General features: G+C 33.5%; 1 protein-coding gene and 1 long non-coding RNA gene across 3 annotated transcripts in view; one reads left to right on the forward strand and one right to left on the reverse strand.

The window, feature by feature from the left end:
• eya2 (EYA transcriptional coactivator and phosphatase 2) overlaps window positions 1-13,174 on the reverse strand; it is a 42,134-nt gene that overhangs the window by 9,591 nt on the left and 19,369 nt on the right. For both annotated transcript variants that reach the window (XM_051897782.1, XM_051897781.1), the window contains exons 4-10: window positions 12,542-12,666; window positions 12,345-12,461; window positions 8,650-8,726; window positions 6,714-6,894; window positions 5,592-5,731; window positions 4,788-4,871; window positions 1,359-1,448 (exon numbers count right to left, since the gene is read on the reverse strand). In XM_051897782.1, coding sequence (XP_051753742.1) covers window positions 1,359-1,448; window positions 4,788-4,871; window positions 5,592-5,731; window positions 6,714-6,894; window positions 8,650-8,726; window positions 12,345-12,461; window positions 12,542-12,644 — 792 coding nt within the window. In that variant the 5' untranslated portion in view covers window positions 12,645-12,666. The remainder of the gene's footprint in view (window positions 1-1,358; window positions 1,449-4,787; window positions 4,872-5,591; window positions 5,732-6,713; window positions 6,895-8,649; window positions 8,727-12,344; window positions 12,462-12,541; window positions 12,667-13,174) is intronic.
• LOC127514694 (uncharacterized) lies at window positions 8,734-12,457 on the forward strand. Its single transcript, XR_007930686.1, has 3 exons — window positions 8,734-8,945; window positions 10,913-11,262; window positions 12,321-12,457. It is a non-coding gene; the product is annotated as an uncharacterized LOC127514694 (long non-coding RNA).

Here is a 13,174-nt window from a genome sequence, read left to right on the forward strand (position 1 = left end):
GGGCTGTCATTAAAACCTGTGCCCTCCGCCCCAGGGCTGTTGTTCCTCCCTGGGACAAATCTGCTTTTCAGTGGCAGCCACACACCACTAATTAAGCACTCTAATGTTGTCATTTTTTTGCACCACCTCCTCGAAAGCTTTTAAAGCATCTAATCCCTCCTTTCTTCATGCAGAGGGCAAACTGAGGTCCTTTCACACACTGACTCTGCATATATTGAACAAACACTTTAATGCCCTTTAATTCACTTTTCTTGTTTGTTTGTTTTGAAAGTTTACAGTCATAAATATTTCTGACCACCCGTGAATCTGTATTTTGCATTGTAAATACTAGCAAATTATTGCTTTTATTCAGCAACTATGCATTAAATATCAAAATGACAGTGAAGATGTTTATAATGTTAATGTTCTTTTGAACTTTCTGTTAATCAGAGTCCTAAAAATATCTCGCTTTCCACAAAAATATTGTAAAAAGTATTTTAACATTGATAATAATCTGAAATTCTTGAGCAGCAAATCATCATATTAGAATGATCAGCTTTGATCACAGGAATAAATTACAGTTTACTATATATTCACATAGAAAACAGCTATTTTAGATTGTAAAAATATTTCACAATATTACAGTTTTTACTGTACTTTGGATCAAATAAATGCAGCCTTGGTGAGCAGAAGTTTTCTTTCAAAAACATTAAAAAGTCTTACCAAACTCAAACTTTTTAATTTTTAATATATTAGTATTAAATAATATATATAATATATATATATATATATTTTTTTTTTTTTGCATATTTGTGGCAAACAGAGCAGTTTTTGCAGCTGTCAAAAAAAAATGTTCCTCATATTTTTGTCTGTTGCTTAACAAAAGGAATATTCCAAGTATGTGTCACCACATGTAGAAAAAAATATGGTAAAAAATAACTATGGTAAAATGTGTACAAATGAGCAGAGAGTACTGCAGTCTTATTGGCGTCTGAAAGCATTATCTAATCAGCAAAAATATTTAACAAATGAAGTCATGAGGGGTGGGGAATATGTAGAGCTTTGTGATTGACAGCTCTTATTTCTCTTACAGGTGCAGATTCTGACCATCAAGAGAAGTTTATCACGTGGCTTTCTGGAATACTTGATTCTGATTGGTCAATCACAGCGTTCTGCTGCAAATCTTTTTTTTTATTTTTTTTTTTATGAACCAACTGTGAACTTTTGTGCTAGTTTCATGTCTAATACCACTCTGTGCTCTCTTTCTGCTTACATTATAAAATAATTTACCTGTATTTTTATAAGTGACACCATTTTTGCAACACAATGGCATTAAAAATCCCAAGTGATTTCGTTGTTGGTTCTGATGTTTTGCTCACCTCCAGGTCGTTGAAAAACAGACGCGAGTCAGCCAAGTTGAAGATCATCTCCTCCATCCACAAGCCCAGAGAAACAGCCTTGCCAGAGTCCTGCAAACATAAAGAGCACATCAAAGTAGTTTTCATACCTGAACTTTGCGCAGGAGTGACAGGTAATGATTATATTATCTCACTCTGAGTAGAAGCGTGCGGTACAACAGGTTTTTGTCTGACAAGAATGCTGATCACTCAGCACAGTCATTGTGGTTTTAATCAGAAGCATGTCAAACTACAGCTTTTTCTCTCTTGTTCTCTCTTCATTCTGTAGGTGAAGCCCCATGCTAACATAAGCTAAGTCATTGTGCGCACTAGCTAACAGGCCGCTTAACACCTACATTTGGCAGTTGATCAAGCTTCAGGTGTCAGCCAGAGGTTAGTGTCAGATTAACTGCGAAACGTCTCTTCATCTACGCCTAATCATTGTTAGCGAATGCCTTAGCCAGAGGAGCTGGGAGTTTGTCCTGCTTTAATTAAGATAATAACCCATAATCTACCGCCATGAATGGACGACTTTATTACAGGTGGCAGTCAAACGCAGAATAATAGATTTACCACTTTAGAATTACAAATGAACATTTCAGAGTGGATTTTAGGACAGACAGTAAAAAGTTCAAAGATGTATGGTAAAACAAAAACATACTTTTTTTCTTGCCAAAATGTTGTAACTTTTTGTTTCAACAGTAGAAACTTATTGTAAATATACCGTGGATTGAAAATAGCATGGTTGAAAGAAATCTTATTTTTAAAATTAAAATCTTTCAAAAATGTACTTCAGAGGAAAGCTCATGTGTAAATGCGCCATCAAAACAATGGGAAAATATAAAAGAAATGTAAAATAGTATATGCAATATAATAAATATAACATTTATTTTGTAATGTATACTATATATGTATATCTATATATGATTCATTCTACATTTTATTTTTTATTTTGACCTATATATTTTGTATGGAGTAGGTTGAGTCTTGCTGCGGGCCAATCACAGCTCAAACAGGCTGTTTACAGTGATGGGCTTATGGCTTTGACATGAAGTACGTATAAAAAAAGCGTGTTAAATATCCTGTTACTTAAAGATGCGAAATCTGAGCCAACGCAATCGCGGCTCTTTGTCTGAGCGTAAGCAGCTTTGTCATGACACACATCAAACTTGTTCCTATTTAACTCCAGCCCAATTTCAGTTTAATATGGATGTTTTCTTTGATTTTCTATCTCCAGTGGATTCCTGCCGGAGTAAAAAGCTATTTTGGAGTCTTTTTCCTGGATCTGAAATTAGACGCATTAGTCACGGCAACATTTCTGCAGTCCTCAAAAAGAAAGTCCAAAGAGCTGCGCGCTCGAGACGGCCAGGCATTTCTCAGAGTCTCTTATGTGTCACGTCAAATCCGCAAGGGATCGTGGGAATTCAAAATAGATTGCGGGCCAAGAAAAAGAAACATGACCATTGTTTCCTCATCAGCTGCCTGGAGATTGCGTAGAAGTTCATGTGGCGTCAATCAAATCAGAGCGGCCAAATAACAAGCCTGCTTGACTGGAGCTTCATTATATCTTTCACTGTTCATTTCATTCTTCCGCATTTAGTTTCTGCCGGCGACGTTACTCTAAAACAGCTGTGGAACCATATTTATTCATTGGGAAAAATAGATCAAAAACATAAATGCAGTTCTTTTGAACTTTTTATTCATCAAAAAATACTGAAAAAAATGTATTATGGATTCCACAAAAATATTTGAAAACAGTTATTTTAAATTGTAACATATATATATATATATATATATATATATGTATGTACACACACACTACCGGTCAAAAGTCTGGAAACATTACTATTTTTAATGTTTTTGAACGAAGTCTCTTATGCTCATTAAGGCTGCATTTATTTCATGATAAATACAGAAAAAACAATAATATTGTGAAATATTATTACAATTTAAAATTATGGTTTTCTATATTAATATACTTTAAAATATAATTTATTTCTGTGATGCAAAGCTGAATTTTCAGCATCAGTACTCCAGTCTTCAGTGTCACATGATCCTTCAGAAATCATTCTGATATGATGATTTGATACTCAGTTATTATCAATGTTGGAAACAGTTGTGTTGCTTAATATTTTTTTGGAACCTGTGATACTTTTTTTCAGGATTCATTGATGAATAAAAGGTTAAAAAGAACAGCATTTATTCAAAATATAAATCTTTTCTAACAATATATATATTTTAAATTGTAATAATATTTCACAATATTATTGTTTTTTCTGTATTTATTATGAAATAAATGCAGCCTTAATGAGCATAAGAGACTTCGTTCAAAAACATTAAAAATAGTAATGTTTCCAAACTTTTGACTGGTAGTGTGTGTGTGTATATATATATATATATATATATATATATATATATATAAAACAGTACTTTTGATCAAATAAATGCAGTCTTGGTATAAGTATATTATATGCATTCTGGATTAATAAAATGTAGTCATCGTTCCATTATTATTTTATATATACAAAATTTTGGGGGATTGAATTTACAGTTTAAAAAACTATATTGTGATTTATGCCATTATTGCTATAGGAAATTACACATACCACTTTAAAAGATACAAATACAAAATAATAGTATAATAATAATAATAATAATAATAATAATTAATAATAATCTCTTAAAAAACATAGTATTGTCTTCAAAAGCAATATACTGTATGTGTATATATATATGTATATATATATATATATTTACAGTTTTTTTGGTCAAATAAATGCAATCTCTCTATATATAAAGATGCTTATATAAAAGCATTTATTTGACAAAAATATTGTAAAAATTAAATATTTTGTAATATTATTACAACTAAATAACAGTTTTTAAATATTTTTGTGGAATCAGTAATACAGTTTTTCAGGATTCTTTATAGTCAAACCAGAATGTATTCAGACACCTTGAACATTTCATTCATTAATACAGTTTATTCACTATAGTTTAAAAAAATGGTAATAAAATATGACAAGATCTCAGAGTTAAACTGTGTCAGAAAAAATTATTCTTTATTATGTCAGATAACACTTAAGCAAAACATGGTCATACCCAATTTTTGTGTATAATATGTCACAGTTCACTTTATTTTGCTATCCTCACTTACATAAATGAACTATAGTGTCCTGCACCCACTAGTAAAAATATATCAAAAATATCAAAAATGTCTGAATAATTTTTGGTTTGACTGTATATATATAGTTGTATATCTCATATCAAACTTACCACTTTAAAAGTTACAAATACAAAATAATAATAATAATAATAATAATAATAATATAAATCTCTTAAAGAACGTAATATCGTCTTCTAAAGCAAAACTAAAGCAGTGTCAAGTGAAGTGGAGGAACTGGTTTGTACCTTGCCGAAGCGTGTGGAAAATGTCCCCGTGAGGAGTGAGTGGAAAATGATGATGGTCTCATCCAGGTCCCAAATAAACACTCTCTGTACACACACACACACACACACACACACACACACACACACACACACACACACACACACACACACACACACACACATGATGAGCATGAGTACAAATATAATCTGCTTACTAGTCAAGAAAAGTATTTACTCCAAAACACTGCATAATATCTCAATGTTGTGTTTATGATAAAAATATGCTGATAACTGTAGTTCAGCCACATTTCACAGCTTAAGGGCAGACCGGCAAACGCTCTATATCTCATATCACACTACACACTACAGCTTCTCTTGTCTCGTAATCAAATACTTATATTGATATTTTAATATACAATATATTCCAACAGCAACAGAGCTTTTTGTAAAGCATAGAAAACACAAATTTGTCATTTTATTTCATTCTGCTGTTGTTCAAAGCATGTATGACTACGTCTTATTTAACAGAATGACTTTTTAAACTTTTATTGTGCTTTTTGTCATCATCAGTTTTCATTGTATGAAAGACATTCATCCGGAAGAAAGTCATACAGGTTTCGAACGTGTTAAAATGATGATAAAACATTTATTTTAGGTGAACTATCCCTTTAAGTTCATTGTCCATTCCAGTTTTAAATTAGGTTGCTGCCAGACATCATTGCACAACTGGACTGTTGGATGTGAAAGTTATCCCTACGGTGTGCAGCGCAGGAATGTTAATGAAAGACGTTGTGAAAGGGACACCGTGATCGCCAGCATCTGTACCTCAATGTCAGAGTCCAGAGGGGGTACGGGGTCATTGGCCCGCTTCCTGCCTCTCAGCTTCCCATCCGAGCTGCGTCTCGCCGGAGCGCCTTCCTGCTCCTTTCCTGGGGTTGGAGGACTCGTGGGAGCGTGGTACTCTGCTGTTGGACACACACACACACACACACACACACACACACACACACACACACACACACACACAAACACATGTGATGACATGTCATATACACAGAGACATACAACCAAATATCTGAATACCAAAGCAAATAGTCTTTAAAGTTTTCAGTTAGCATTATTGTATTAAATACTAAAATACATAACACATAATAATGTCAAACACAAACTTTTAAAAATAATACAGCATATTTTGTAGTATGTATTTAACATATTAAAACATATTTTGCTTTATATTCAAATTACATATATAGAGAGACAAAGCAACTTTTCATTTTTGCAAGTCAGCACTATTTTTAATATATATATATATATATATATATATATATTTCATACAAGTATTTTTAATAATATTTTCATTAGTATTCCCTATATATTGAGCTTTGCCTTATACTCGCATTATTACATATATAGGGAGACATAATAGTCAAAAATCTGGATATTAAAGCAACTTGAAAAGTTTTTTTTTAAGTTTTAACAGCTTTTACAAGTTGGCAGTATTTTTATATATATTTCATAAAACCTTTTTAGAATATTTCTAATATTATTTTAAGAAGTATTCCCTATATATTGATCTTTATTCTCAGGTTACATAAATAGAGAGACATATAGTAAAAAATCTGCATAACACTTTAGTTTAGGGTCCAGTTCTCACTATTAACTAGTTTCTTATTAGCATGCATATTACTAGAATGTATTTCTGTTTATTAGTATTTATAAAGCACATATTAATGCCTAATTCTGCATGACCATATTCTACATTCTTAATCCTAAACTTAACAACTACCTATTAATAAGCAGTAATTAGGAGTTTATTGAGGCAAAAGTCGTAGTTAATAGTGAGAACTGGACCCTAAACTAAAGTGTTTTTATAGTATTTTCATAAATATCCCCTATATTTACTATAGTATGTTAATCAGTCTCATCATTTCTCACCATAGAGCTCACCTGTGTGGGATTCTGGGCTGTGATTGGTCGATACAGCAGGATGATCTGTGTGCTGATAGGGTATCGCCGAGGTGATGGCGGAGGGTGTGATATTGCTGGTGGTGATGTACGGGCTGTTGTAGTGTGTGTTGTAGTATGGCGAATATTGACTTTGGCTGTAGCTAGAATATGTTGAGAAATCCTGATGGAGATAAGGACATGAGTGAATAATCGCAGACTATATACTACTTTTATTTCTCATTTTCTTAATTTAAGTCCATTACTGGACCATCTAAACCCTATTGTTGGTTCACTGATGGTTGTCTGATTACCAAATTCATATACCATCGCTACATTTTTTTGTAACACTTTACAAAAAGGTCCCATTAGTTAACATTAGATAATGCATTAACTAACAATTAGCAATACATTTGTTACAGTATTTATTAATCTTTGTAAATGTTAGTTAATAAAATACAACTCTTCTTTCTTAGTTCATGATAGCTGAGGTTTATTAATTAATATTAACTAATGTTAAAATTAACAGTAAGTATGATTTATAAATTCTTCCAAAGTTCTTTTCATTGTTAGTTCATGTTAACTAATGTTGACAAATAGAATCTTATTGTAAAACGTTATCAATTTTTTTTTTTTAAATCAAGATACATTGAAGCAAAAAACAAACAAACAAAAAGATCAAAATTAAGTGAGTAAACAAGGAAAATCTGCAAATGCGGTAAGAAGAATTAACTTAATTCAAAGGAGAAACAAGATTATTTTTCTGACCCAATTGGCAGATATTTTATTCTTGTTTTAAGCAAAAACTCTTAATTTTGATAAGAAAACGAGACATCTTAAAGGGTTAGTTCACTTCAGAATTAAAATTTCCTGATAATTCACTCACCCCCATGTCATCCAAGATGTTAATTTCTTTTCGACTGAAGAAAGAAAGACATAAAGGTTTTTGAGGAAAACATTCCAGGATTTTTCTCCATATAGTGGACTTCACTGGGGTTCAACGTGTTGAAGGTCCAAATGTCAGTTTCAGTGCAGCTTCAAAGAGCTCTACACGATCCCAGACGAGGAATAAGGGTCTTATCTAGAGAAATGATCGGTCATTTTCTAAAAAAATAAAAAATGATATACTTTTAACCACGTGACATAGGCAGAAGTACCGCAGTAGGGCAAAAAACTCCATTTTATTTTCTTCTACAACTTCAAAATCCTCTGAAATCATTGTTTTATCTTTTTTTTGTGTAAAGGGCGTTTGACTTAGTCTTTGCACGTTCGCTTTGTAGACACTGGATCTGTACTTCCGCCCACGTCACATGTGACCTTTCCAACGTGATTATGTAATGTGTGGCGCATCGCAGAGCAGTGCAAGATGAGCATTTGTGGTTAAAAAGTATATCATTTTAATTTTTTTTAGAAAATGGCCGATGGTTTTCTCTAGATAAGACCCTTATTCCTCATCTGGGATCGTGTAGAGCTCTTTGAAGCTGCACTGAAACTGACATTTGGACCTTCAACCCGTTGGTAACTGCTGAAGTCCACTATATGGAGAAAAGTCCTGGAATGTTTACTTAAAAAAAACCTTCATTACTTTTCAACTGAAGAAAAAAAAGACATAAACATCTTGGATGACATGGGGTGAGTAAATTTTAATTCTGAAGTAAACTAATCTTTTAAGTCACTTCTCAAGTAAATGTTTATTGAATTAAGAATGTTTAGATGTTTTTACTGGAAAACAAGACAAAAACACAGAGGAAGAACATCCTTTTTTGAAGTCATGGCTTAAATGAATCTATAATGTACTTTTGTAATTATGATATACTGTAGCCATGTCATTTTTTGGCGAAGGGTACACAGTATATCCATCCAGGTCGTCTAGTCTCAAGGGTGGTTGTAGTACATCAGTGAAGGTGCTGCGTGATGCATTTTTCCTAATTTGACCTACCTGCTGTGTAGGACTGAATGGCGTTGAGCCTGTGATGCTGTTTGCACCCTGGAAAATTCCAGAAGAAATGCTGCCGCCTGGAAAAGAAGCACAAAGCTAGTTTAAGAGTGTACTTCGAGCTGACTGTGGTAAAGACTGGCCCTGACACTCCAGAGCTCGCGGTCCAACACAAACACAGCGCAGGAAACACGACAGGCAGCGGCCGAGGAACGGCTTGTGGACGGCTGGTGAAATATAGACACGTTTAAAGAGCTCAGAGAAAGTTTGCTTGATTTATGACTACGAAAACAGTTCAGGTGAGAAAGGGCAGCGTGGAGCCGAGAGCAAATCCGCTATCGGACTTGTCTTTCTCCAGACCCGTCTAGTTCCCTTTAGTCTGTCTCTTTCCCTTCATATCCGCGCTCGGTCTCTTTCTGAAACCTGCCCTAGATAAATGACTCTGTCAAAACAGCACGAAATCTCGAAGGAAGCAAACGAAAAGTCTTCAAAGGAGGAGGGAGAAGTGGGCGAACGCCGCGGCCGTGTTTCTGATTTTCTCCACAGCGGTGAAACGCGAGGACCTTTGGCACCCAGAGAAGGGTTATTTATTTCATGCTACAGCGGGTCTCCTGTTGGAATTCGCCTATAAATCAAACGAGACCGGCGAGATGTAGCGCGAGACGTAGTAACCGCGTTTTCCCAGACCCATTAGAAATCCATCCATTTCACAAGCGGACAATTTTACAGTAAATGATGTCTCGGGGTGCTTATGAATTACAGTAAATCACTTTAATACGTAATAGATTATATTATCTGCTAGAGCATTAATAACTCATTGATTATGCTAATTAGACAGACAGGAAGTAGATGTCACTGTGCATTAGGACTCTGTGTGTCTCAATGTCTCTGGAATATTTCAAACACACACACTACTTTACAAAAGTTTGGGATCAGTGAGATTTGTTAATGTTTTTGAAAGAAGTCTCTTATTCTCACCAAGGCTGCATTTATTTGATCAAAAATACAGTAAAAATTGTGAAATATTTTTATAATTTAAAACAGCTGTTTTCTATGTGGATATATAGTAAAATGTAATTTATTTCTGTGATCAAAGTTGAATTTTCAGCATCATTACTCCAGTTTTCAGTGTCACATGATCCTTCAGAAATCATTCTAATATGATGATTTGCTGCTCAAGAAACATTTCTGATAATTATCAATGTCGAAAACAGTTGTGCTGTTTCATATTTTTTGTGGAAAAATCTTTGATGAATAGAAAGCTTGATTAATGCTATTTATTTGAAATATACATCTTTTTTAAACACTATAAATGTCTTTACTGTCATTTTTGATCAGTTTAATGTGCCCTTGCTGAATAAAATATCAATTTCTTTCAATACATCTTTTTTTATCCCAAACCTTTGAACGGTAGTAGAGAAAATTCTGTATTCATTTACTCACCTTCATGCCGTCCCAAACGAATATGATTTATACTTTCTATCGTGCAACACAAAAATATATTTTTAGAGACTTTTTAATGAATAATGATTTAAATTCAGTCTCATCCTCACACCAGTGTTATTTTAGTATTATTTATATACTATCATAGTTTTTATTCATATTTTGAATTGGCCTTTATGTCATTTTGTTATGTGCATTTGTCATTTTATGTCAAATTTAGTTTATTTAGGTTTTTTTTTCAGTTTCAATTTGTTTATTTCAGTTTTAGTTCAATTTTTTAATTTATTTCTGGTTAGTGATTTTAGTGCTTTAACTTAAACGTATTTCAATTAGTTTCAAAGGCAACATTTGTAATTTTTGTTAAGTTTAGGTTTTTTATCTAATATTTGTATTTTATTTAATCTTTATTTCAATTAACAAAAATGTCTTTTAATAGTTTTAGTAAATGATAATATCTCTGCCTCACACAAAGCTGTCATATGGTTTTAGAAAACTTTTGGTTACACTTTATTTTGATGGTCCACTTCAGACATTCGATTAACTATAAGAAACTTTGCAACTAAATGTTTACTAACTCTCATCAGAGTATTAGTAGACTGTTAGGGTTGGTAGAATAAGTTGACATGTAGTTGCAAAGTTACTTACAGTCAGTAGAATGTCTAAAGTGGACAATCAAAATAAAGTGTTACCAAACTTTATATACTACATTTATGTTGCTCTTTTGTCCTTTTAGTTTGTTGACAGCCTGCAGCCACTATATGATTTCACTGCATGAAAAAACACCTCCAATTTTCTTCAAAGCATTTCCTTTTGTGTTCCACAGAAGAAAAAACGTCATGCCGGTTTGGAGCAACATGCGGGTTAGTAAATGATGATGACACGTAAACGATTCTATTCCTTTAAACCTGAAAACGTGCCTAGTGCCACTTCACCTTTGACCTTGACCGAGAACGGTCAATTTCACACTGTGGTGGCAAAATCAGGACTGCGGGCAGAAGAGGGGTGACTGACTGCGATCCGATGCTCAGATCCTGTCTGACACTCACTCCCACGCAAACACGCTCCTCCAATGGCCAGCGTGTTGTGGAGGGGAGCGGAGAAAGGTTCTGACCTCCTGAGAGAACCAGAGAGACGCCTGACGCCAGACCCCAGACCGCGGATAATGGGGAACAGGTGTGTGTGTGTGTGTGTGTGTGTGTGTGTGTGAGGGGGGATCGACTGTAGACGGCACCTGAAAAATCTGTGTGTTTGTGGGGATTTCTAATTATCCACTAAACATAGATGTACAAAAACATGTGTATTTGTTTATAGCTAGAGCTGTAGGCGATATCAACAAAACATATTATAATATTCTGGTTGATAATATTTATTAAATGACTTTTGGGATATTCTGTCAATCATGTTTGTAAAATGATGCTAAACTGTATAATCGACTGTTCGGCGAGCAGTTTCTGTGCTAGTTAGTCTCATACTCTTTTTCTTCATAGTCACTGAAATATTTTTACAATTTAAATGAACTAATTTCTATTTGAATATATTGTAAAATGTAATTTATTCCTGTGATCAAAGCTGAATTTTCAGCATCACTACTCGTCATAGTCCTGATCTCCATGTCTGGGTTATTTTCTGTGATAATGACAAGCTGTCTGTTAATTATTTCTTAAATCTAATGACATACACAATGGTTCAAAAGTTTGGGGTCAGGATTATTATTATAATTTTTTCTAAAGAATTTAATACTTTTATTCAGGACACATTAATTTGATCAAAAGTGATACTAAAGACATTTATAATTTAAATTTATTATAAATTTATAAAGATTTCTATTTCAAATAAATGTTGTTTAGAAATCTATCACAGTTTCCACAGAAATGTGACTGTTTTCATCATTGATAAAAATCAGAAATGTTTCTTGAGCAGCAAATCATCATATTAGAATGATTTCTGAAGGATCATGTGACACTGAAGACTGCTGAAAATTCAGCTTTGATCACAGAAATAAATTACATTTTATAATATATTCAAATAGAAATTAGTTAATTTAAATTTTAAAAAAGATTTCAATATTTTTACTGTATTTTTGATCAAATAAATGCAGCCTTGGTGAGCAGAAGAGACTTATTTCAAAAATCTTACCAACCTCAAATTTTGGAACTGTAGTGTACACATTTTTGGAAAAATCATTCAAAAACTAGATAATAAACCAATCCAAGTTCTGAAATACCATATAGATAAGATGCGGCTGTGACACTGACCGTGTGTGGGGTAGCTGTATAGTGCCTGACCGGGTGGCGTCCCGCCGAAGTTCGACGTGTATCCCAGCAGACTGCTCTGACCTGGCGAATGACTCAAACCGTCTTCTGTTTTAATGTCTGATCATGTGAGAGAAAGAGATACGCTCAGTAGTCAAATCAGCTGTGATATTTAGGGTGCTTGTGAAGTGAGCACTCACTGTAGGACGTCATGCTGTAGCCCTGTGTGTGATGTGTGTACGGTGTGTAAGGGCCTGTCGGCTGTAACGCCGGGCTGTACTGCGTCTGTCCGTAAGCAGCCATGACTGTTCTGAGGACAGCTGGTCTGTGAAAACAAAGAGAAACCCAATCTTTACAATAAATAGACAATATTATTTAGCAATTATTTTAATATCATTGAGACACTATTATAGTTTTTATTTTTGTTGTTGTGGTTTTGTGATTATTATTTTTTTATTCCAGTTTTAGTTATATAAGTTATATAAGCTTAATAAGCTTATATTTTATTTTTTAGAAAACATTTATTTTTTATGGTTTCAGTTAACTATAATAACCCTGTCTCAAACTCTATTACAAAAATTACTAAAAGACAATAATTGTTCATGTATTTGTTAAGGAATCGGAATCATCAATGAAATGGAATCTGTGAACACATGACTCTCTAAATGAATCATATGAGCTGATTTGAAGCTGATTCATGATCAATTCATCAAAAAGAACTGCTTCATGAGAGTCATTTGTTTATGAATCAGACTATACCGGTTGTGATGTCTGTTGAAATCCATCTCAAAATTTTATCAATTCTTCAAAAGCACTAAACAAATCATTAATGG

This window comes from Ctenopharyngodon idella, chromosome 6 (genome assembly GCF_019924925.1).
Source record: "Ctenopharyngodon idella isolate HZGC_01 chromosome 6, HZGC01, whole genome shotgun sequence".
Lineage (NCBI taxonomy): Eukaryota > Metazoa > Chordata > Actinopteri > Cypriniformes > Xenocyprididae > Ctenopharyngodon > Ctenopharyngodon idella.